We start from the raw sequence: 25480 nt of genomic DNA on the forward strand, positions 1-25480 counted from the left end.
ATAACCCAATCAATTGCAACAAAAGCATGCTACTGTTTGTAAAGCAAACAAACCAAACTCTATTGGTGTGAATATCGAGAGCTCCAGTTTTCCCTTGCTTGATAGTGAAACATAAAGAATAAGGTGTAATTTATTTCTTTAAAAAAAGTAATTAATTTCAGATTCATTTTCTACTTAATATGGGAATTTTTACTTTCTTATTCCCTGGATTAAAAATTCAACTCTTCATGCATAATAGCAAAAACAACCATGCACTTCTTAGCACATTGGAATTCTCACTTTCCAGAGGAGTGATGGCTTGTCAAATTTTGAGTTTTGGTTTATGTGTGTCCCTTATAAATTAATTTCAAGCAGTATTCTCCAGGCATTAGCTGAAATGTGAATTCTTTCCTTGACTGAGATTAGAGAACATTTTAATTCACCTAAACCAATGTATAATGTTCATTTAGATTAATCTTTGTTGAACTAATATTATTATGTTTAGCTTTAAGCAAAAAAGGAAATGCAGTTTGAGAATTAAGTCATACTAATCCCATTTCAAATATCACTTGCATTAGGAATATAGCAAATGGGCATGTTGTACATGACATTTTTATGTAAGGTCACACTTATGTGTGCACCAATATTTTGCTAAACATAACACAAAATTGAGAATTAGAAGACCTTGAAGTAAAAAGGATGTTACAAAAATATGTAAAGCCAAAGGAGTTTAGATTCAGTCTCTGTTTCTGATTGTGGGAATCCCTTTAATCTGGGGGATTTTGTTCTTATTTAAAAAATAACCTTCAAGTCAAAGGCTACTTAAACGATGACTAATATTAAAGTTTTGAGTACATAGTTACTGAATTGTGTTGGAACCAAGGCATCAATTTTTTTTTCTGCAATCAGAAATTACTCTGAGGGTTTGTACAAGGAGGAGTGAAAACCATTTGATTTATGAGCTATTTCAATGAATTGAGAAACCTTTAGAACTGGCCAGTATGAAAAGTAGGCTAGAATGGATTCCAAGTAGAAAGCTCATATTGAGAGGCCTGAAAAAAACATAGCAAAAAGGGACTTTCTTAAGCAATGTCATAAATTTGCCGAGTCAAATTGCTGATTTGAGCAAGTGCAGCAAACTATTGGCGCAGCCAAGTAAGGCCAGTATGACCTTTGATGTAATTGTTGGTATATTTCATACCATTAGCATTACTTTTAAAATACATCAAAGCTATAGGAGTAGGAGGGCAATATAACTGAACAACATCTAACTGAGCAGAAATACTGGCAGAAGTTCTGGAGGTGGTGTTCTTTGTCCCAGTCTAAGCCAGAAGCTTAGGTTAGGTTTGAGCAAGAGAGAAAACTTAGAGGTGCTGTTGGAGTGGGGCTGGAATTGGGGAGCAGAAGAAAAGTTAGGACAACCAAGACATCTGTACTAGGGCTTAGTCCCAGTCAGAGCTGGAAAATAAGGTTAAGGGTCAAGCCCTTAATAGAAAGCCAAGCAATGTTTTTGGTGTTGGGGACTGAATTAAAAAATAGAGAATATTAAATAAAGTTTGAACATGAGTCAACAGTGTGATCTTGCAGCAAAGAGTTGTAATGCCAGCAGGTTGAGGGAAGTGATTGTTTACCTCTGTTCAGCATTAGTAGAGGCCACACCTGAAGTGATGAGTCAATTTCTAGGCTCCCTAGTGCATGAGCAACATGGACATGTTGGAGAGAGTCTAGCGGAAGACCGCTAAGCTGACGAAGGGACTGGAGTACCTGTCATATTAGGAAAGGCTGAGAGCTGTGACTGTTCAGCCTGAAAAAGAGAAGGCTCAGGGGTATCTTATGAACATTTGTAAATACCCAAAGGGAAGGTGTAGAGAAGACGGAGCCCAGCTTTATTTGGTGGTACCCAGTGATAGGATCAGAAACAATGGCACACACTGAAATCAGGAGGTTCCCTCTGGACATCAAGAAAGAATTTTATACTCTGAGGTTGACCACACACTGACACAGGTACACAGGTTGCCCAGAGACATTGGTGAGTCTCCCACCTTGGATATATTCAAAAGCCATTTGGACATGGTCCTAGGCAAGTGGCTTTAAAAAATTTAAAACATTAAATCAGCTTTAAAAAAATTTAAAACATTATGGAAAATATGTCAAATACAGGAGGAACCAAATAGAGATTTCTTACTTTTTTTTCTAATTTATAAATCTAGATCTATTTTTTTTTTCTAATGGGGGCATTCATTCATAAGCTGCACCAAACAGCAAGAAGCAAACCTCCCTCATACCAGCAGATGAGTGCTACCCTTCTCCCTCACTAGGAGTCTCCTCTTGCTATTATTCACCACTTCTTTCTAGTGATCCTGAATGGCCCAGGCTCACCCTCCAGAGAGGCTTCTCATCAACTGTACGGGCAGTGAACCTGTTCTGAAAGGGCAAGTTGTCAGGTGGGTCATAAGCTTTCTTCCTAGTGCAAGAAGTCACCAGCTTACAGCCTTTATCACCATGGGAGTTTCCATTTTCCAGCTTCATAGACATAGGCTCTTCCTGTCCCTCCCCTACTGCTAAGAGTTTTGGTTCTTGAAGCTGAAAGGTCTCAGTGAAGATTTAGTCCATCTGTTTCTCACCCTCCCTGATGCTGTGCAGTCTGGTGGCTTCTTTCACAAGGAAGCACAGTCCCTTGACAACAACACACCTCTTGCAGACTAGGAGACGACATGTCCAGTCAGAGGCCCAAGGGACTAAATGCAGCCTGGCACTTGCACAGCTGCATTCTCCTGAAGCTCTGTCTGGGTCCAAGATTCTGATAATGAAGGGACAGTTATTTTAGTGGCTCCTTACATGGAAGCAGCAGGTACCCACAAGTGTCTCGGAGGGTTCCTATGAGTCCCCCAGTGATGCCAGAAACTCAAGAAGAGACCAGAACACTTTAAACTTCAACCTGAAGAATGTAGTCACAGTAATTATTTCATCTAGGCTACTTTAGAAATTCATTCAATATTAATATTGATAACATTCAGGAATGGTTCTTACCCAAATATTATATTTTGAGCTATGCAAATGTATGGCCTGCTACCTTTTTGACTCCAAATAGATGTACAGTAGGAAAGCTCCCCAACCAGGAACGGTGGTAAAATATAGAAATATTTCTATTAGCAAATATGTGACAAAGTTGCACCAAGAACAAAGACTGGGATGAGGCTGATATTCTGTTTTATTTTGCAAAGTGGATTAAATTGATCATGTTTAGTTTTTATTTTTTTTTTTTTGCTGATTGAATTTGCATGGAGAAGGTTCATCAGTGCTCTTAATGATAAAGTGTAATTTTTTTTGTATCTATGTGACCAATGAATCAGTTTCTTATGTGCTTCTTTCAGTTAAAACACACTTTACTGATAGAAAAATGACAGAAGGTTGTGTGGATTGGTAATGTATGAGACTTGCACCTTGAACTATGGATTGCTAAATTCTGTTCTGAAAGAAAATAAAGTACATGGTTCATTTTTCATATACATTAGTAACTTAGTTGATCAGGACATGTGGACATGTTTGGTATATTGTCTGGCTATATGAAGGAATAAAATATTTACATATTTGCTCTCTTTAGACCATAGGTGAAAGTTCCTCATTTTCCTTGGCTTATATCTCAGCCAAACTGTTTTCTTCTTAAGACTTCATTCTTCCTTATGTCTAACCTGAACTTCCCCCATTTAAACACATCAACCCCTTGTCCTATTGCTACAGTTCCTGATGAAGAGTCCCTCCCCAGCAGCCTTATAAGCCCCCTTCAGATACTGGAAGGCTGCTATGAGGTCTCTACGAAGCTTTCTCTTCTCCAGGCTGAACAGCTCCAACTTTCTCAGCCAATCTTCATACGGGAGGTGCTCCAGTCCCCTGATCATCCTCAAGGCCCTTCTCTGGACTTCCTCCAACAACTCCATGTCCTTCTTATGTTGAGGACCTTTTTTGTTTGGCTGTCTTTTAGTTTGCTTTTTTTTGTTTACCTTTTAATTTCATTTATGATTGATATCTCCTTATGATACCACTTGGTCTTTGGGAAAGCTGATTTTCATATTAATTTAGAGGTAAGGACACAGGTGTTTTGTATAAATTCTTTGTTAGTGTGTAGCTCCTGGTTATGTACACCAGTGAATTGGCAGCAGCACTTTATAATGCTTTTTTATTTCAGAAAAAAAATGTATTACTGTGGCATGTGAAAATGGCTGGTTTGTCACTATACTGATCACCAACTATTAGAGAAAGAGATACAATCATAATTAGGACTCTGAATTCTTGTGGCAGAATTTATTTGTTTATTTATTTATTGCTAAAAAAATAACCAATTTCATGATGCTATCTTTCAGACGCTTATAAGCAGGGCTGTAGAATTAAAGACAACAGATTTATGGGCCTACTGTGTCTTGAGGAGATTGTATGTGCTTTTCAGTGGATCTGATTTTGTTAAGGCTCATTGGGTTTAGTTGCAATATGACATATACTTGTAGCAAGCCTCTTAATCATTAGTTGTTTTTATTTGAATACTGAAGTATATTGCCTATGTAAGATGTATTTTCAGTTTCTGATAGGAAAACATTTCAAATACGGTTATGACCAAGTTTTTAGTACTGTCAAGTATTGTTTTGTAGACCTTTTTTTGGCCTGTGCAACAGTGTTAGGAATAGTGATAGTGCAAGTGCAGACTTCTTTCTCCTGCAGGTGTAAAAAGGCAGATTTTTTTTGTCTTTTAATTTCATTTGGTTGACCTAAATTTCAGAAGGAAACCTACTACTTCCCTTCAGTTTTAAATCCTACCTCTAATTATCAGCTGTCAGAGTTTACCTGACAGATTTACTGTTCTATTCCATTAATAGTAAAATCAATTTGGGGGTTCAGTGGGGATACAGTTTTTAATTTACTTAATTTTATACTAAATTATGGGATAGTCTGAGATAGTCACAGCCCTAACAGTAAATAACTTCTTCTTTATATCCAATCTAAACTTCCCCTGTTTAAGTTTGAAGCCGTTACGCCTTGTCCTATCACTACAGTCCCTAATGAAGAGTCCCTCCCCGGCATCCCTGTAGCCTCCCTTCAGATACTGGAAGGCTGCTGTGAGGTCTCCATGCAGCCTTCTCTTCTCCAGGTTGAACAGCCCCAACTTTCTCAGCCTGTCTTCATACGGGAGGTACTCCAGAACCCTGATCATCCTCGTGGCCCTCCTCTGGCAATCTTATGGCAAACAGATGTATTATTTCTAGCACATGTTTTAACATCATTATTCTAACAGTCTTTTCTAGTTCTAACTTGTTTCCTGATATCTTTTACAATACAATAGTTTGTTATTCGCATATGAAAATGTGAAGTAAGTAAGAAGTGCTTATGTCTCGGTAGTCACTGACAGTTTGATATTCCTCTAGTGTCAGTCTTTTTTATTAATTGTGATTACAGTGAAGAAGGCTAGCATACAGCTAGAAACTTTCAGTATTTGTTTAGTCATCTCTATTTTTTTCACCTGAAAAATGTAATTATCTCTTTTGTTTAAAATAAGATTAAACAAAAAAACATGTCATAAGTTTACAGTAAAAATGAGTTCATGTTGTGTTAGTATTCTTTTTATTGATCTCCACAGCTAGATAAAAGCAGTCTGCAGTTGTAAATTATTTTCAGATAGTTGGTGAAGGCAGAATTTTTAACAGGCTTTACAGATAATTTCATCTGATACTCATTGGTAGAAAACCTTTTTTCCTTGAATGCATAGTAAATTGTCCTGAACAGCAGGTGGTAGATATTAAATGACTCTTCATGTGAATTCATTGTTTTTGAGTGGGGCTCCACCAGACACATTATCATCCATGCAGATGCTACATTTTAGACGTAAATGCAGCAGGCAACCTCTGAAACGTGGGAAATATCATGTCCTGATGTGCATGTTAACATTGACTGTTAAAGCTGCATTAAGGATTACATAAGATGGACACCATTCCTAGTTTTTCAGTGAAGATGTTAATGTTTATTTTAATGTAATACATAGTCCATATAAACTTGAACTTAAAAGAAACTGATAAAAGCAGTGCCAGAATCATGGAAAGAAAGATCTGTCAGATCAAGGGTAATTTTCCTCACCTTGCTCCTAGCATTTTCCTATTCTTGAAATTATTTGTGCCTCTCTGCATATATTATTTATGACTGTTGTAAAGTTTCAGCTCTTAAGTTTTTTATGTATCTATGGACAACATATATTGCTGCAGACAAAACTTGTAGTAAATTAGTCATACACACAAAAGACTTTTTTTCTGTGTGTAGATGGAAGAGAGGAAAATAAATGCCTGTAAACCAACAACTGTTTTTTTTTAATGTCAACATTGTGCGATGATACCAGCTCGCAGAAGACTTAAACATTTGAGTTGTACCAGAAGGAAGAAAAATCTGACTACAAAATAAGCTGGTGCTCAGATAGACACACTGTTATAAATATAAACATTCATTAAAAGTTCAATTTGTTGCAGGGCTCAGTGTCTCAAGATATTGTCAGGCACATTTATCATGCTTTCAATATAGTTTCTGATGGACTAAATGGTGTTCTTGGCAGACTTGCTCACAATAAGAGAAAAAGCAAAGTAAATTTATTTTTCCCAAGTTGAATATTGAAATACTTGTAAAATAAAAAGGTAGCCAACATTTGTCCTCCCTTTCCTGTAGTAAGAATGCTATGGATTCTAGCAGTCTACGATGACTTCTTTTAGAAGAAAAAGGAAAAAAAAAATCTAAAACCAGTCACATGTACTGTAAATAATCATTGCAAATCCACCTTGTGTCACACATGGTAAATAATAGCTTTGCTTGCCAGAGAACATCACAGCTGTGCACAGCAGTGCTGGACTTGGAAACAGGCAAGCTAGTGGGTTTCCTTTGAGGCTTTAGGAGCTTCTGCAGTTGTCACCAAGCTCTTACAGACTTCTAGCAGTAGAAATCTTAAAACAAATAGATCTCCCCCAAAACACCCAAAACAAACAAAAACCCAAACAAAAAAAACAAAACCAAAACAAAACACAAACAAAAAAACCAAATTATTATAGTGCAGATAATGAAGATTCTTGAAAGTATTCCCTATTCAGTTGGACATGGGTGTCTTGATTACATGAAGTCTTCCTATTTCACCATTCCCAAAGGGAGGTATGCAGTGGAATTGAACCATTTTTATCTTAGTTCTGTAGACACCTCTGACCTAAAACCAAGAGGGATTTCAAAGAATGAGATTCAGCAGTCTAACTGATCTCTTCTCCTTGTATATAATATCTCTTTGAAGATGTTTCTGCTTGTATCAGTTTTTTCCTGATCTCCCAATCTCCCAGTACAGACTTTTTTTTTCTCCCAGTTGTGCTGAGAGTGTCTTTAACAGTTTGATACCATTCGTTTAGACCATTGATAAAAGATCTTCAGACCCAGTATTATAACTGTGTTACAAATTGTAACAACAATGTATGACAATGCATTCTTGATATAAAAACACGCTGCTCCTTCTTGATGGTTGACTCCTCCGGCAGAGTTTTATTTTAATTCATTTGATCCAATCTGCCTAGGTGCCATATTTAAGGAAGCTGTACTTTTGCCAGTCCTTCTAGTAGCTGAAATGCATTCAGTACTTTAAAAGTTGACAACATCTCAAAAATAAACAAAACTACCAGTGTGAAACAGTAGATTCTCTGTCCTTGCATTTCTTGACAATGTACAACTTGGAGGATATTTGGTAAAACTGCACAAATACTGTGTTCTTGACTCTGGCTTTAAAAAGGTCATTGGATATGATTTTTTTGAGATTTAATATTCCTGTCTTACTTGCAGAAAGGGAACATTTGCTTCAGAAACTTGCTTTCTTGTGCCAAGTTTTTTAAGTAATTGTGAGGAAAAGGTAGCAAGAGTCAAATTCACTAATTTCTTTATGAAGCTTTATAGTTATTTCAATAGGTTTTCCTTATTAAGAGAGTACCATGATTCTTAATTCATAATCAACCTGTGACTTATTAAACTTTCAAATCAATGTGTCTCCTGCTTTAAGTTTGTAGAATAATCTGTAGCGTAGATGAGTGGAAATTATGCCCATGCACAATATAGTGAGGATATCAAGAATCTTGAAGATGCGTATTCATTCATCCTGTTTTAAAACCTGAAAAAGGTCTATGAAGTTGTTTAAAGCACAAAATTGCATATTGATTTTAAATTTTTTTTTTGATCTGTGTAAGCTGAAACAGATGTTTTTACAAGTATTTGAGTGAGGCTGCCAGAGGTTTCTTTTTATTAGTTTAAATAGGAATTCTTGCTTCTCTGGTTCTCAGGTCTGTAGGCCATATTTGGCTTGCCTGCAGATCATTATTATGAAGACAGATAGAACTAGAAGTTAATGTTTTGTTGTGGTTGAGTAAGGTCCAGATTGTAAATAAATAAATGAAACTTCTGTTTTCAATCTGTTCTGCTGTAGAAAAGACCTTGCATATAATGTGATGTATCTTGCATAGTCAAGTTTTATTTAGGATGTTTAGACTCTCAGAAAAATGCTGTTGTAAAACAAACCAATTTTGTAAAAAAAAAAAACAGCCTTTTGCAGAGAGAATTTCTGGTTGAGTTGGCATTTTTTTCTGCTGATATCATTGTCAGTCATATCAATTTCTGATATTGTTGTTAGATCAAATCAAAACTATACCTATTTGCCATTATGCTTGTGTTCTCTCCATCTCTATTTTAAATGCTTCTTTTAGAAAGCTGGATAACTCTCTAAGTACAGTTTCCTACCTTTTGCCAAGTTTTATAGAAAGCTGACAAAAGTTTGCGCTATAACCAAAAAAAAAGTGCTGCATTCTTAATCTCCCTTGCTCCTGAGGGCTGTGTAGAAAATTTTCCATTTTCCATCTGGAACCATATTGACTGTTACATCTCTTGTTTGTCATCCTTCTTTTAGCTGTCATTACTCCCATTAAAAATGGGTAGGCAGCTTAATTGTCCTCCATCTTACTTCATCTTTCTGTGATGAAAAGGAAGGAGAAAAAACTTGTTTCAAATAAAATCTTTTGAGCCTCAGTTACCATCGTGATGCCTTAAACTGAACTAGAGCATTAAGATTTTCCCACTAATGAACTGTACCAAAAGGAGCTCCTTTTTCTGTGTGTTTTTTTCAGGGTTCTGTCTTTCATGTTACTTATAAAATGGTATAAGTTAGCTTTAAGATGCTATTATCTAGTTTCAAAAGACAGTACACCATATTTCATTGCTACCACTCACCTCAGCAATTATCCACTTCACTCGCAATAACTTGACCTCTGTCTATGCTTTCACCATTGTTCTGGTCTTCCTATTGAAAATTAAAATTCAGTGCAAGTTTGTAGAGACATTTTCTGGAGAGAAAACATATTCCCGTTTGAAGGGAAAATGAAACATCCCAAGGTGGGTTTCAGTTGTTTTTTTTGTTTGTTTGTTTGTTTTTTTGTGTTTTTGTTTTTGTTTTTTTTACATGTTGTAAATTGTTTCTTATTTTTTCAATTCCTTTATAAATCAGAATCTGTAGTTCCACTCAAAAGCATACTTATTCTCTGCACAGATTAAAATGTATATTTTATGTGAAAATAAAACAACTCTGCAATTCTTTTCACTGTAGATGTGTAGATATCACTATTGTCAATTTGCTTTTGTTAATTGAAATTTCAGTAATAAATTTCAAAATGAAAAATAAGTATTATGTTCCTATGAAATGTTTTTGTGAAAATTGAAAGGGGATAATAGATTTTAAGACATCAATAGAGTAATTAAAAGGGTGTGTGTTTTTCATGTAATGAGGAGAAAACAAAACAAAACAGGTTCTCTTTAAAGAAACACAGCAACATAGAATCATAGATCATCAGCTCCAACCATTAAGTTAACAGTGCCAAGTCCACCACTAGTCATGTCCCACAGTGCCACGTCTACAGGTCTTTAAACAGGGAAGTGGGTGACTCAACCACTTCCCTGGACAGCCTGTCCCAACACTTGACAACTGTTTTAATGCTTTTTTCCCAATATCCAATATAAACCTCCCCTGGTGCAACTTGAGACCCTTTCCTTTGGTTTTACTGCTTGTTCCTTGGAAGAAGAGACTGACACCGACCTCTTTTCAGATAGCTGTAGAGTGTGATAAGGTTTCCCCCTGAGCCTCTTTTTCTCCATGCTAAACATGGATCAAATCTGCTGATGGTAGGAAGTGTGGGTGAGTGGCTGGTACACCTGAAGGCTGAGCTGCCATTCAGTAGGACCTTGATAGGCTGAAGAATTGGTGAAAGAGAAACCTAATGAGGTTCAACAAGGGTAAGTGTAGGGTTCTGTACCTGGCAAGGAAGAATCCCAAGTACCAGGTGAGAGAGCAGAGAACTGGAACAGGCTGCTCAGAAGGATCGTGGAGTCTCCCTCTCTGGGGGCTTTCAAAACCCACCTAGGCACATTCCTGTGTAACCTGCTCTAGGTACCCCTGCCTTGGCAGGGGGGTTGGACTAGATGATCTCCCTTCCAACCCTAACAAATCTGTAATTCTGTGATTCTTAAAGTTTGTAGACATCTTGGGTGCAATGAATTGAAATTTTACAGACAAAGTGATAAGTCAATTTCTATTTGACATAAGAGCTTGGTTTGGTAGTTGTGCTTAATTATCTGACTGAAATTCCACTTTGGATGGTTTTGTGCTTTCTCTCTTCTTAAATGTGCCAAAAAATGACTTGATATTAATCACTGTCATCACTTTGAGGCTTAGAATTTGAGCTCTGTCTTTTGGCAGATGCTTTGTAAGAACATATGGATTTCTCATGTTCCAGATATTTCGTGGGTACTTGTAAAGCATTGTGTCTGCATATTTATGTGAAAAAAAAGGGGGGTTGTGATTGTAGTCCAGTAGACCATATTTGAACAACTATAAATCTACACAATTTGAGGCAGAAAAGTAATTAATAAATAATTTGGTGCTAAACAAAGGTATGTGATCCCTTGATGTCTAGTTATTGTACAGAAATTCAGTGAATAGAGTTTAATGACCTCATTAGGAATATGTGAGCATCTAACATTGTCTTTTGCACTGAATTAACATCTTGTACTCCATCACCGGTGGGAAGACCATGCCAAAAATATCCTGAACTTCCCCTGATACGTAGCTGTGTGCCATTTCCTCATGCCCTTCTCAGAGAGAGAAGATCAACACCTCCCCCTTGAAGAAGCTGCAGACTGAAATGGAGTCAGTCCGCAGCTTTCTCTTCTCCAAGCTGAAAAATCCAAGTAACCACAGCTGCTCCTTATGAGTCTTGCCCTTGAAACCTTTCACTAACTCGGTCGCCTCCTCTAGAGACACTCTGATAGTTTGATGTCCTTTCTATATTTGTGCACCAAAACTGAACACAGTACTTGAGATGGGACCACACCAGGGCAGCATAGGGTAGGAAAACCACCTTCCTTGACTGGCCAGCTATGCTGTGCTTGATGCACCGCAGGACATGATCTGCACTTTTGGCTGCCAAGGAACATTGTTAACTGCCATTCAACCTGCCACCAATCCAAACCCCCAGTTCTCTTTCCATGGGCTTGCTTTCCAGTCTCTCATTTCCCAGTTTGTATGTATAACCAGGATTACCCTGTCTCATGTGGAGAATCTGTCCATTGCTCTCTTTAAATTTCATAATGGTTGATGATTGTAATACAGTATGTGAATTGGCTTTGAAATAGAATTTGGAGATAGCTCTAATTAGTTTGCTAATGAAGTACTTTATTGTGATGTTTTAGTTCTTTTGCCTTTGATTTCCTATCTATTCCATGGATTATAATTTATTACTTAGATGCAACTTCATAAAGTGCCCATACTTAATAATGTAAGCCATAATGTGGACATTATGGACCTCATTTTCAAAGGGGTAAGCTTATGATCACATTCTAATTTATACATGGAAGCTGTTTGAAACATCAGCCCTACTGCCTGTCTTTTATGGCTCTTTATCAGGAGAAGATGAAACTTATGGTGAAAAAAGTACATTGCCTACTTCTTTTTCTTTTCCTCCCCCCTACTTTACTCGGTCTTTTGGGGAACTCTCTAGTTTGTCATATATAGAATACTAGCTAGAGAAATACCTGGAAAGATATATTCATTTCTAGTAAACAAGCTCTTGTTAGTTTCCTTTGAATATGTTTTTTGTCCATACTAGGGAGACTCAAAAAGCATTTCTGCTTTTCTCTGAAAATCTAAATGAGTCTCTTTGACTTTATAGTTTCTGATTCTTTTTATTTGCTCAGAAATAAGGTGGGAACTACAGGTTTACTGTTTGATTTAGATAGCTAATCTCATTTTTATGATTCACAGGGTCTGAATTATGTTTCTCTGATGCTGTAACACCTCATTCTCTTTGCTTCAGGTTCAGTAGCTTTCCATTATTTGCCAGAAATTGATTTAAAATTAAAGTAACCAATATCTCAAAAATACACCTCTCCAGGTCTTTCTGAAGCCTTGTTGGCACAGATATTCTGTTTCTTCAATGAAGAAGTGCCTTGCACTCTTGTCAGTTGCTACTTTTATGAAGTAATCTATTTTAGTTACAACAGAACTGAAAATTGTGTTGTTCTAAAAATGTTGACATTATGTGTTAGCATTCCACTTTTTTAAATCTCAGTTGATAGAGCTGGAATCTTTCATTTTCATGTTTTCTTGATTCATTTTCATGATTCTCTTTTAATCTTTTCATAAGTACTAGTAAATAATAACTTTTTAATACTAAGTACGTGTCAATAATAATCTTCTGATAAAAATCTGTTAGTACCTGACAAATAACTGCTTTATGCTATAAAAATAAATACATTCTACGAATTTTTCTTTTTGAAATATGAGAAGCATTTCATACATTCTTGGCAAAACCTCTGAATAGCTGTCTCTGAATACTAAATAAAATCAGTTGTTTGATAATTACTTTATATGACTTAGTAACATGGCTTTTTATTGATGTCTTTAATTCCTCCTACATGTGGATTACATAAATGAATTCAGGAAGCTTGGTTATCCTAAATTAAGTTTACAGTATTGGCCATAAAAGGATAATATTTCCCTTAAGACTATTAGTTGTGACTTCAAGAAACAGATTTTTGCAAACTTAAAAATACTTTTTCTGCTTGTTAGGCTAGTGGTTTCTAGTACTGAAGACATAGTCCAGAACTAGTTCAGTTTGATGAATATTCATTATAGTTCTTATAAAGTATAAGCAGACTGTAACTAAAAACATGCTCATTTTTCATCTTTTGGGGAATAAAAGGTGAACTTTTATACTGTCAGACCAAAATCAGTCTCAATGTTACTTAAAAAAAAAGTTTGGTTTTGGTTTTTAATACTTTTGTGCCATAAATAGCAGGAAAATAAATTAAATTTGATTTCCAGTGATTATATTAAAACATTACCTATGCTTTACTTTTGTAAAGGTACAATCAGTGAAAACTTGACTGTCCTGATTGGTTGTTTTTTTTCTTTTCAAATTCAAGTACTCAATTTTATGAAACATGGAAAGCTCATATCTTGAACTGGTTTCTAAGATGTCCTCCTTCTCCTGAGGTGAGGCCATTAGCCTCATCTGGTGAAGAACGGGATTTTTGATTCATATTATTCTGATTATTATATATTATTATATATAATTATATAGATTGTATAATAATATGATCTATATAATATAGATCATATTATTATATTTTGAATCTCATTATTTTTTTCTCCCCCCCCCCCCCCCCCCTTCTGTTTTGCTTCTTCCTTCTCCCACCCCAACCCTTCCCAGCTGGACAGACTGCAGTGTGAGAATACCTCTAGATGGGAGAAGAGAGAGAGACTTGAAGCAGGAAAGCAAAGTTTGGAAGAAGAGAAGAGAAGTTTGAAATTGCAGGTAAAAGAAATTCAGGGGCTTCCTTAGATGAAAAATAAAGCAACACTAAGTAAATTGTGATCATCAAAATGCATTAAGTAAGCTGCTGAACAAAAATAAGGTATGTGCATTGCTTCATTTGGTTACTCAGGGAGCATTCCCCTAAAGAATTACTATTTCATAATGTCAAAATGTGTCCCTGAAAGAACGCTTGTGCAAGATAGAACAGCCCTGTCAGCATCTCAGACATGGACAATTCGAACTCAATGACTTTGAATTTCTGTAGGGTAGAGAAACAGCAAGAAGCATCTTTTCATATTTAAAAGGAGCAGGAGGATATGACAAGTCTGACAAGACTTGGGAGCAAAAGTGGAGACTGGTAGTAACAGAAGAAATTGAGTGAGCTTTCATAGCTGCAGAGTCTTGATGAAGGTCAAAGCAAAAAAAGCCGTGAGAATTTTTTGTCGTGCTGAATGTTGAATCTCTTCTTAGGGAAGAGAGAACTGAAGGAAAGATCTTATTTCTTATTTCTGATTTCTCTAAAGATCTCACTTTTAAATCTTACTGTACTGCTAAAAATGCTGTGATAAATTATTCAGAGACTTTTAGCTGTGGGTATTTCTTTTATTTTGTGGTTTTCTATGCCAGTAATTAACTAGTAATTCAGAAGGCTCCTACTTTCAAGGCAACTCTGAAAGCTGGGTGAAAGAAAGCAAAAAACACCTCCCAACCAAGTACATACTTGATATTACAAGTAAGAGTAGTGAGAAACAGTAACAGTCTTATTTGCCAAAAAAAAAACAAATAATGTAATGTCATCTATGTGCATTTACTGTTGAATAATGGTAGTCTGAGTAACTAGGATCAGGTTAAAGTTATAATTGAAAAAAGTAATTTCTTTTGGGAAAGATTAGTAGGGAAAGGTTCTGTACTTCAGGTCTGCTTTTAAATGTAAAATATGTTTTTCCTATATTTCTTTGGTGACTCAGGAAAAGCAAATTGCAATTCATGCATATAGCTTACCTTTATAAAATATTTTACATAACAATCACTTGTTTTGGATTTTCCTTTACTAGTATTTATTTTATCATATCATACCAAAGCATTTCATTTCATATCATACCATATCATATCCTAATTTTCATGTTTTCTTTGTAATATATGTAATTTGAGATTGGAAATGTAACCACAAAGATGCTCATTTGCTAAGGCATGCAAAGGCCTGGCCTCTGGTTGCTGGCAGAGTAAACAGTACCACATCAAGTAGTCTTCTATGACACCAAACATCCATTGGAAACATGAGTAAAATAAAAGGTCAACAGCGTTAGAGGAAAGAAGGACTATGGGGAACCCTTAATGCCACAATGAACTCTCTTCACAGCAGCAAAAATTTAGTTAAAACAGAAGCAGCCTTATGAGAAAAATTACTTTGGCAATGACTTCATCCAAATCAGTCATGGCATTGGAGACCTGGGCAGCCATATGTGGAGAAGACAGCTGTTTGTAGAGATAGTTAGCATATATTTTAACCTTGTTGCTGCCATTAAATGAAAAATAAGACTTAGGGAAGGACAGAGTGGCTTTTTCAAAGATTGCAGCCTAACTCATTTTATACGTTAGATGGAACCTGTCTATTCCTGTGTAGAGACATCCTAATGTCACTGTTGAACCTTTCTAAATTCTGAGAGTGTCTCTCAAGCAACCTGATCTAGTTGAAGATGTCACTGCGCACTGCAGGAGTCTTGGACTAGATGGGCTTTGAAGGTCCCTTGTAGCTCAAACTATTATATGATTCTATGATCTAATTTGCTGTAATACTGTCAATATTCTGAAAAGAATGGCTTTCACTTCTGATTTAAGAGCCTTTTTTCTTGGGAAGGTAGCTTGAGTTCAAATAAAATAACACATAAGAGGCACTGTTAGAAGAGTACAAAAGGATGATTTCTGTAAAATATGGGTGATGGTTATATGTTCAGGTTAGCAAAGGGGATAATATGCAAGACTGAAACCATAGCTCTCTAAAGGTCTGTGCGCATCTTACTCTGAATGATCAGGGCTTTATTCAGCAAATAGACACAAGTGATATGGGTAAGGTATTATGGAATGAATTCCAGAGGAAACCACAGTTGCGTAAGACCCTAGCTTCTCCAAAACCTGTATTTATGAGATGATTTGGACTATCCACTGTAGTTTACAACACTACAGTGTTATTAATTGTTGTATAGCTGATTCACATTTTTAAAGGGTATAAATAATGGCAACATTTTTTTCCTTAATTACAGTTTTAGTTACATTCAACATGGTATCAAAATACAGAAGTGAAGTTCTTATGTCCTAGTCTAAATGATTTCATGTTGACACTTGATTTTCTTGCTCTTTAGTATGCATACTTCCACAGAATGTAGAATTTGGCACTAACAGTAGCAAATCATGCAGACTGAAATCCTAAACACACAAAAGTTAATATTAATTATGTTTTGCACAAAATGTGAGCCCTTAATATTATTCTTAGCTGGCTATATGTTGGTTTAGAATGTTTCCATATACAGTTTTTGAAAGGCTAACTTCTATCGTGCAGAAAGATGAGCAGAATTGATGAAGCAATTGAGATCAGACGTTACTATGTGGTCTTATTGACTGTACTTCTTGGAGTGGAAAACACTGTTTAAATTATTAGCTGTATTATTTGACAAATAGCATGGCAACAAATATTAAATGGATCTAACTGGTTCATCTAGGATGGGATAAAATTAAGAAAAACCCCAAACTTGTTGATAGTATAGATCTATACCCAAAACTTGCTGTTTATGGGAAAGATTTTTTCTATTTCATCAGTGAATGTGACCTTGAAATAAACTTATTGATTTTGAGGAATAATAACAGCTTTTTTGTATTATCTCTGATTATTATGGGGAATATATGGTTATTAAATGTGTGATTCACTGAATATGTTTTGCAGTGGACTTGTACAGAATCTAAGTTCAGAATGCTGAACTCTGGAGCTCGCTTATCATAGACTAAATTTTTTAAAAAAGTTTTATTTTTGTCTTCAATATTATAATGTTATAATGTTAGGGGAAAAATCCATTGTTTTTAAAGATGGAATGATGGACAACACATTTTTAAGATGAAACCATTTTAGATTAATATTACCTAGCAAGATTTTTTTTTATCATCAGTGTTTGGGTTTTCAAAAGCAGGAAACACTGAATTTTTTTGTGCAAATTTAGAAAATTGTCTTGGGTTTACATGGCAAGGTTTTGATTGCACTGGGGCCACCGGAGTGACCTCTGTGGGAAAAGATCAAGAGCTGCCAGAAACAGTCAGCTCTAACTGGCTCCAAAAGGAACCCGCTACGGGCCAAAGATGAGCCCATAAGTGCTGCTGTTGGCCCCTCTGTGAAAACACATTTCAGATACAGAAAAAAACACTGAGCAGCAGTGTGTGATAGCGATGAGTAAGGAAAAAATGTGAGATGAACAGCTCTGCAGACATCAAGGCCAAAGAAGTAGAAGGGGTGGAGGTGCTCCAGGTGCCCACCACAGTCCTCCATGGGCTGCAGGGGACAACTTTCTTCATCATGGTCTTCTCCACAAGCTGCAGGGTAATCTTTACAGGAGTTGCAGCCTGTGGAGGACCCACACTGGAACAGTCTGCTCCTGAAAGACTTGCCCTGTGGAAAGAACCTCTTCAGGAACAGTTCTTGAAGAAGTGTGGTCTGTGTGAAGGACTAATGCTGGAACAGTTCATGGAGAACTGTATCCCATGGGACAGACCTACTGCTGGAACAGAGGAATAGCATGAGTAGAAAGGAGAAGCAGAGACTGACCCATAACCTGCCATTCCCCATCTGTGCATAGAGGGAGAACTTAGAGGAGTCAGGAGTTAAGGAGTGAAGCTGGGCTTGGGAAGAAGGGTGAGAAGGAACAGAGATTTTTTTTTTTTAGTTTTATCTTTGTTTCTCACCTTCCTACTCCATTTTTAATTGACAGTATATTTAGTTTTCACCAAGTCAAGTCTATGGATGATGTGAGAGAATTGTGACTAGTAAAGGCTAATAGTAATTGCCGTGTGTTTCATTCCTGGGTTTGTGTCACAAAGTACCCTTGGATTGAGCTTTTTAATATAGTTTTTACTCTTCATTAGTACAAAACTCAAGAGAATCCATAATTAAAATATTATTGTTAAACACTCTGATACTTCATCTAGCACTGTTCACCCAATGGAGAATTATCTTAGTTTAGGTGAGAACCTCTGGGGCTGGTTATTGTGATGGTAAAGTGGTACCCATTGCACAATTCCCTCAGGAGATTTTTAAAAGCACCTGTGTTTTCCCATAACTACCTCTTGGGATACGGTTATTTTTATACGATTTTTTTTCCCTAGTACTTTTCTGGTGAAATGCTCATTTTAATTGCTTAGAAACCCCACTAAAGTATAGAACTAAAAGAAAATAAAAAGTGAATTTTACAGATACGTTCATTTCTTTTAAGAAATTATGCCAATCTTTAATAATAGCAAGGAAAAAAATTACTGGATTACAAACTATCATGGATCAACACTCAGCACTCCACACTTTTCCCACTAAATTGTTTCCAGTTTCAAAAATTTGTAATTGCTGACAAGAAAAAGCTGAAGCTTAAAGATTAGACTTCTTAAAAAAAAAATCTGTCATTTTCATGTGATTAGTGGCATAATTTTGAGAGCATTAGTATGCTTCAATTTTTCCATTTAAATTTAGTATTTTATCTCCTATTTTCTAACTTCTTGAATGGGCCTATAAATTGTACATTTGTACATTTTTTATACAATTGTACACTTTTTGAAAACTATAAAAATTTTGAATTATACATTTTATAGGAATACTAAACCTCAGGAAAAAAAATGTAGGTTTTTCTGATTCGTGTTAATCAGTTATCAAGTAGGACAAGATTTTGATTTCACTTAAGGTTACATGATTATTATTGTGCTGTAACTTTCATAAAATAGGTTTAACAGCTGGAATATCTTAATATGATAATTTACTAAGGGATATGTTCTAATCATAAAATGATAGAAGGTCAAGTTGGAGGAGATCTCTTCAATGATTCAACCTCAACACCAGTCATGAGATGAAAGTGATGAAACTTATTTTTTCATGGAAGTGGGCTATGTGTATAAAGTATTGCCTGTAGAAGTTAGAACATCTCCACCTTCTTACATTGAATTTCTCAGTACTGTCTTCTATTTAAAAGTCACTGGATGCTATTCCATATTACATATGGCACATTAACACCTATTTGACTATCACGCTTGCAATTATATATGTTTACAAAAGACATTCAAGCTTCTCATTAAGCAGTAAATTACATGTTTATAACAATGAGAAAGTATTTATAGTTCAGAAAAAGCTTTATTTAGTCTTTTTCTTGTGAAACTTATGAAGCCTGTATTGTGTTTCTTTTTTTCCCTTTTTTCATTTTTCGGTAAGCGGCTTTTCAAAGGTTAGAATTCTCAAATCAAAAATTAAGGGAAAAAGAACAAAATTTTAACTTCTCAATGTTACTGTGCCACCTCTCTCCCTTTTTCCCAGACAGCTGGGGAAGTTTACTTTCAAATACTAGTTACCTTTTTTATTTTGGCAGAGTAGCATAAGGGTGTTTGCATGTCATCAGAACCAGAGTTCAACTAGCTCTATATCCCATTTCTGACACTAACTAAAAATGGGTGTATATTGAAGACTTACTAAGAGCAGCAGAAGAATACTTTCCCAGACTACTTTCATGGCTTCTTAGGAATTTATGGTTCAGAAAGTTCCAGTGAGAGTGGTGTTTTCCAAATCCCATACACCTTATTGAATATTTTTTCTGTCAACTTTTTTTAACTACCCATCTTGTCTGTTTGATTCATGACTCTTCAATCTGGTACAGACCTTGTGATGTGACCCATATATAAAATATGGACACAGGATTATTTCAATACTTCTCTTGTATGAACACAGAGAAAATTCAAGTAGCTGTCTTGTTCCCTTCATTTTTCATATCGTTTGTGTAATGGTCAAGAGACCATCAAGTTTTTTGCTGTTCATTTGTTTATAAAAGGACTAATAATAGTTTTTATAACTTCTGCAAGTTGTTCCTCAAATCCTATTTGTCCTGCCTTATTATATATTTACAAAAAGACTGTCACATTTCAAAATCTTTTCTATATATTTCTCTGATTTCAAAACAGCTAGTTATTATATATCATGTGATTCAATATTTTATATAGTTCCCTTTATGAATACAGTAGACTCCACCCCAGGATATAGGTATGAGAAATGGATTTAACATTTTTTTTCTGCCCTATTCTTAGACCAGAATGTGTTATCTGTAATAAAAATAAAATTCAGTCTTTAATCCTGTTTTCAGGATTTCTCCCATTTTATTAATCCAAAAATGTTATATTAAATTATTGTAGTCAGAAGGTCAGGAATTTTCCTTTTTTTATTTTTTTATTTTTTCTTATGATTAAGCTGTCAGTTGGAAAAGATGTATATATGCATCAAAGTGTGTTGATGTTTAGTTCAGGTTTCGTTCCTTTAAATTCAGCGTGTCAAATCTGACAGTTTCAGTGATTAATATTTTCAGTTAGGTAGAAACTTTGGCCTCAGTGGTACGTCTGTAGACTTGCCTCAGTTGGAACGGTACTTCTTACAGTTACTGCATATTTGAAGAGTTCTGATAGACTTCTGTCTTGTACTTCTTTTTTGTACTTTCTTTTCTTGTCCTTTTTTTCAGGAAGCAGACTTTCAAATTCACTTGTTGACAAATTCCTTTCTAAGAAAAATAAAATAAATTTTAGAAGTAAAGAGAGATTAACTCAGCCTTCAGTTTTAGGTATCTTATAAAAGTCTTAGGAAAAGAACAGAAGGGATTGTTATTCAGCAGTATCTCTCTTTAAAAAGTACACAGATTTGAACTGTATTTTGTGATATTTCTCATCAACTTTGGAAATTTCAGTTCTTTAAATAGCCAGCACTAGATGTTTGGAATATCTTGCACTTGATTTTGGTCCGACACTTGCCCTTAGTGCTCATCTGAGTTAGTGTTAGAGTCACTTAATCCATGTAATTCTGATTAAACTTAATTACAGAGGATTGTCTTTTTATTCTACACCATTTTTATTTCAATGCTCTTCAGAGGATATATTTCTTCACTGAATCCCTAGTAATAAAAAAAACCAAAACACCATCACTACAAGGCTTAAGAATTTCTTAAAAACTTAAGTCTTATGTTGACAGAGATAACAGAAATAACAGCCTTTATTTTGTTATTAAAGTCATTTTGTCAAGCGATTGCTTAACAGCCCATGTGAGTTGTGTACATTGGAGCTAGATCCCATATCGCATAAATATTGATTTATAGAGCTGAACACCTCTTGTCCGACCCCGTCATTTCCTGTATGCTTTGCTTTTCTCAATTTAGGGATATTGAACTCTGTCATTCCCTGTTTTAGAAAATTTGTTAGGATGAAAAATAATACTTGATGTAAAATTGCCAAAGTTATTTCTCTAGCTGAAGTTTTTGTTTATTTGGGGTTTTTTTTTGGTTGTGGTTTTGGGTTGTTTTTTTTTTTTTGGTTGTTTTTTTTAAGATGCTTTTCCAGAATTTCATTTAACGCTTGATGATTGTAAAGGTGGTTTCTTAAAAGACAATACTGTACACTACAACTTACCTTCTTAATGAAGAGACATTGTGGAAGAAATTACTCTTTTTGTTTGTTTGTTTGGTTTGGTTTATTTGTTTGTTTTGGGAGGGTTGTCTTATGCGTTTTTTTGTAGCAGAAGATTATTTAATATTTCTAATGTGCTTGTTTAATTATAGTTGAAAAGTGGATATTAAAAAAAAATCAAGACATTCTTAATCTGTCTTGTTATATAATTGCAAAGGAAAATAAATAATCTTTATTATTTTTCATTTTGTTTTCACTTTCCCTTTTGTATTTCTCTTCTATGCTTCAGTCAGATAGTTGACATTGTTTGATTACTTATTTCTAGCCATGCATCTTACCAAGGAGATTTATCTTCATATTACCAAATGTGTAATATAAATGATTGGCAACCATGCTGGAAGGAAGTTTAATTTCTTTACTACCAAATAATGTACTATATTTAATACACTATTGTATACCCTGCTTGAAGAAGTGGAATCCAGGTTCAGCTAAAAGTCCAGAACATCAAGCAAGTCCATAGTGACTCTGCTGCAGCTGAGGCTGGAGCTCAGGCAAAGCTCATGGGCCAGCCTCAGTATAAAAGCTTTTAAGGTAAGGAGGAAGAGCCCTTGCATTTGGCTTCCAGCAGAGCTGGGAATTGTTTACTTCAAATCTTTTCTAAAAGGGGAGCAGGGGCATGCCCTCAACTACACTAGATCTTTCCAACCCTAACTATTCTATGATTCTCTGATTCTAAATTGGCCCTGAGCCCTTGGCATGAGAATGCACTTACAGCCCTGCTTGTCCTCACTTAGTATCAAGTAACTATTAAAGCATGGCTAAAAAGCTACAAAACAATAGAACAGGGAGAAGTTCAACCCGCTCTAGCCCAATTCACCAAAATACTGAGTTCCTTTTGTTGTCAGATTGATTAAATACTATATGGTTTTAGTATTGTTTTGTGATTGTTGATTGTTCCCATAAATTCACTGATTAACACTTTTATGTACCATTGAAGGTTAACACTAGTGATTGTTGACCTTCAAATGGAAAAGACTGTAGTGGGCTTCTGAGTGGAAATACCTTTCACAAAGTCTAATGGCCTGGAACTGATTGAGTTTGAATTGGCTACTCTACATTCACACCTTTGTGGTTTTATGAATACTAGGAGTAAAGGTATCTGCAGTTCTGAATTTTGAGACATTTATGTATCATCACATGACATGCAGAAGCCACATACCATGATTGAAGAGGCTGCTTTTTCATGAGAAGTTACATTTCTAGCTAGCTAAGTGGAAGTGAATGCTTTTGGCTGTTCTGCCTCCCTGCTCCAGTGGTATAAGATGGATCAATTTATATGAAGAATATTGTCGGTAAAATCTGAAAGGACATGATACTCACACATACATAATAGTCTGTCTTCTGAAAAATAAATCTTTTTGCAGCGATTAGGTAAAGAAAGCTATTGATACTTCTGTTAATTTCAGAAACTGATGATTGTGTTGACAGTAAACATTTTTCTGTTGGCCTTACTGGGACTTCTTAAATCTACTAAAGAAGTTTTCTTTAGTATACAAGAATAATCTTTATGATTTAGAAAATATAAACTCCATAAATCCAAAGTTTTGAGAAAAATATTCTGTGACTAGAATGAGAAAGAGGATAAGGCACTAGAATCTCTCTTGAGGGATAGAAGTGTAAGCTATTATCTAGTCTGGGGGAGATCCTCTTAAGACTATGTCAGTCTTCTTCCACATGTAATAAGTCATGGCAGATATGACTGAGGTGTTCAGTTCTTATCCAGCCTGAAGAGTCTAACAGTTAAGCTACTATGAAGACCATTTGTATCTTTTTTGCCTTGGCTGGGGGTTAGACTAGATGATATCCAGAGGTCCCAGAGGTCCCTTCCAACCCTAATGATTCTGTGATTTTGTTTGTTTTTTTTCTGTGATTTTTGTTTATTTTTCATTGTATAACTTTTCACACTAAAAAACATATAAGCAACATTCTACTCAAGGCCTTGGGCTAATTCCAAAAAAAGATGGTATGTTTTTGACTTTCATTTTCATGGGTAAGAAGTCTGGAGCTGCTTAATTCCAACGTTGACAAGCTCCTCAAAGAAATAGTTTAATCCTACAGATTTGAAAACAGCATTAACCTGAAACATAATAAATAATTTGTGAAAAGGAGCAGTCAGTGTTTGGAATGAAGTTTTATTTCCATTCTCTATGCTTGCTTCACTAAATTGGACTCTCTCTTTTTCCTACTTGGAATTCTTCAGACAAGAGTTTAGATTCTTGATGGACATTGCATTCCAGCTTGAAGAGTACATTTTTTGCCTTTTTAAAATGTACTTTAATTTTTTTGTAGTAAAGGGTTCAAACTGAATTGAGGTGTCAATTGATTTGTAGTGGTGATGATGAGCTTTTGACTTCCACTCTAGGTTTTTTTATTAAAGAAGTTAAAGTGGTTGCAAAGTCCGTAAGCTGGACTGTCTTAAGTGTTATCAGTAGAACAGAAGCAATTGTATAATTTTTTCTAGCAATGCTTGGAACACAGACTTATTATTACAGTTCAGTTCATGTAGGCCTTTTTATTATTTTGCACTGCATGATGGCACTTCAGTGCTTTATTTCAGTTCTGTTTCTGTGATGGTGTATGTAAAAGTGGAACACTTTTAAACTTCACCACAGCAAGATTTATTTAGCGAATTATTTTTCATCTCATCGATATTTTCTAAGTTTGCATAACTTGTCTTGATTGTACTTGTTACTAGTTATCCTGGTGCATAATAGAATCATAGCATAAATTACTGTATTGAAAAGTACTGAAATATGCTCCAGTGGTCTTACCATCTCTGCGTACACAAATACTGTAGTCTAGAAAATTTCTCAAACTTTGCCATAGGAAGGATGAAAGGATGGCAGTGAGTTAACACTCTTTGAGATACATGTTCTATTTTAATAAATTTTTGAACTTCATTAATCTTAAGGTCTTTTATCACACCTGGCTAATAAGGTTTAATTTAGGAAGAATTCTAGGTAATATATATGAGTTTGTGTACTGTTCTAAAGTGTAAAAGAAAAAGATCTATGGCTAATTTAAAAGAGGTCTAATTTGCTTCACCTGTAGTGTGATTCTGGTCAAATGCGGTAGCTGTAACAGTTTAAAATTATTCTCTACTTCATATGTATTTTATTCCTAGTTAAAGCAAATATATTTGTGGCTCTATATGCATATGAAATTGCTTCTGTCATGTACAGTCATATGTACTGTGGAGAACAAAAAATAATATTTTGCATCATAATTTATTCAAAATAATAGAAGTGATGGTGACGATAATCAAGAAACTGATAAACCACTATGCTCTCACTCCACTGGAGACACCCCACTATCACTAGACTATAACAGAACTCAAGATATTGATGTAAGGAGGAGAGGTATGTCTTTTGGGAGTTTGGTGGAGGTATTTGATCATATTTGTCTCTTCTGTTTTCAAAACGTTCCACAAAATACTTAGACTTTATAAACTGTTAAGCTTGTTTCCATCAAGAAATAATGAATGCTTCAATAATGTAACAAAAATTTGGTGTTAACACTAAGAGATGAAGTATATTGAAGGTAATTAAAAGTCTTGAATATTTATAAGGTTTTTTGATTGATTTATGTATTCTCTGAAATAAGAAGAAATAAATACTGATGATGTGATATGCCCTGATTCAACTGGTTACAATTTACTAATATGTTGCTAATTGATTAGGTAACATAGGACTAGAAATCACATTTTTTAATTTCCATGCCCATTTTTCACTATACTAGTTATTTTTCATCTAATAACTTTCCCTCCTTCTCCCTTTCCCCGTGCTTATTTTTGAACCATTTCAGAAATATTACAGGTCATGAAATTCGGCTTATTATTTATTTAAAAGGAATTTATTACTAGT

The 25480-nt window shown here is 35.2% G+C and overlaps 1 protein-coding gene across 1 annotated transcript in view; it reads left to right on the forward strand.

Annotated features, from left to right (window-relative positions):
- CCDC102B (coiled-coil domain containing 102B) overlaps positions 1-25480 on the forward strand; it is a 135818-nt gene that overhangs the window by 26771 nt on the left and 83567 nt on the right. Inside the window, exon 5 of the mRNA XM_061448883.1 lies at positions 13782-13886. Within this exon, the coding sequence (XP_061304867.1) occupies positions 13782-13886 (105 nt within the window). The remainder of the gene's footprint in view (positions 1-13781; positions 13887-25480) is intronic.

This window comes from Pezoporus flaviventris, unplaced genomic scaffold (genome assembly GCF_033815535.1).
Source record: "Pezoporus flaviventris isolate CSIRO_AGI_PZ_B2104156 unplaced genomic scaffold, CSIRO_AGI_Pfla_v1 ptg000007l, whole genome shotgun sequence".
Taxonomy (NCBI): Eukaryota; Metazoa; Chordata; class Aves; order Psittaciformes; family Psittacidae; genus Pezoporus; species Pezoporus flaviventris.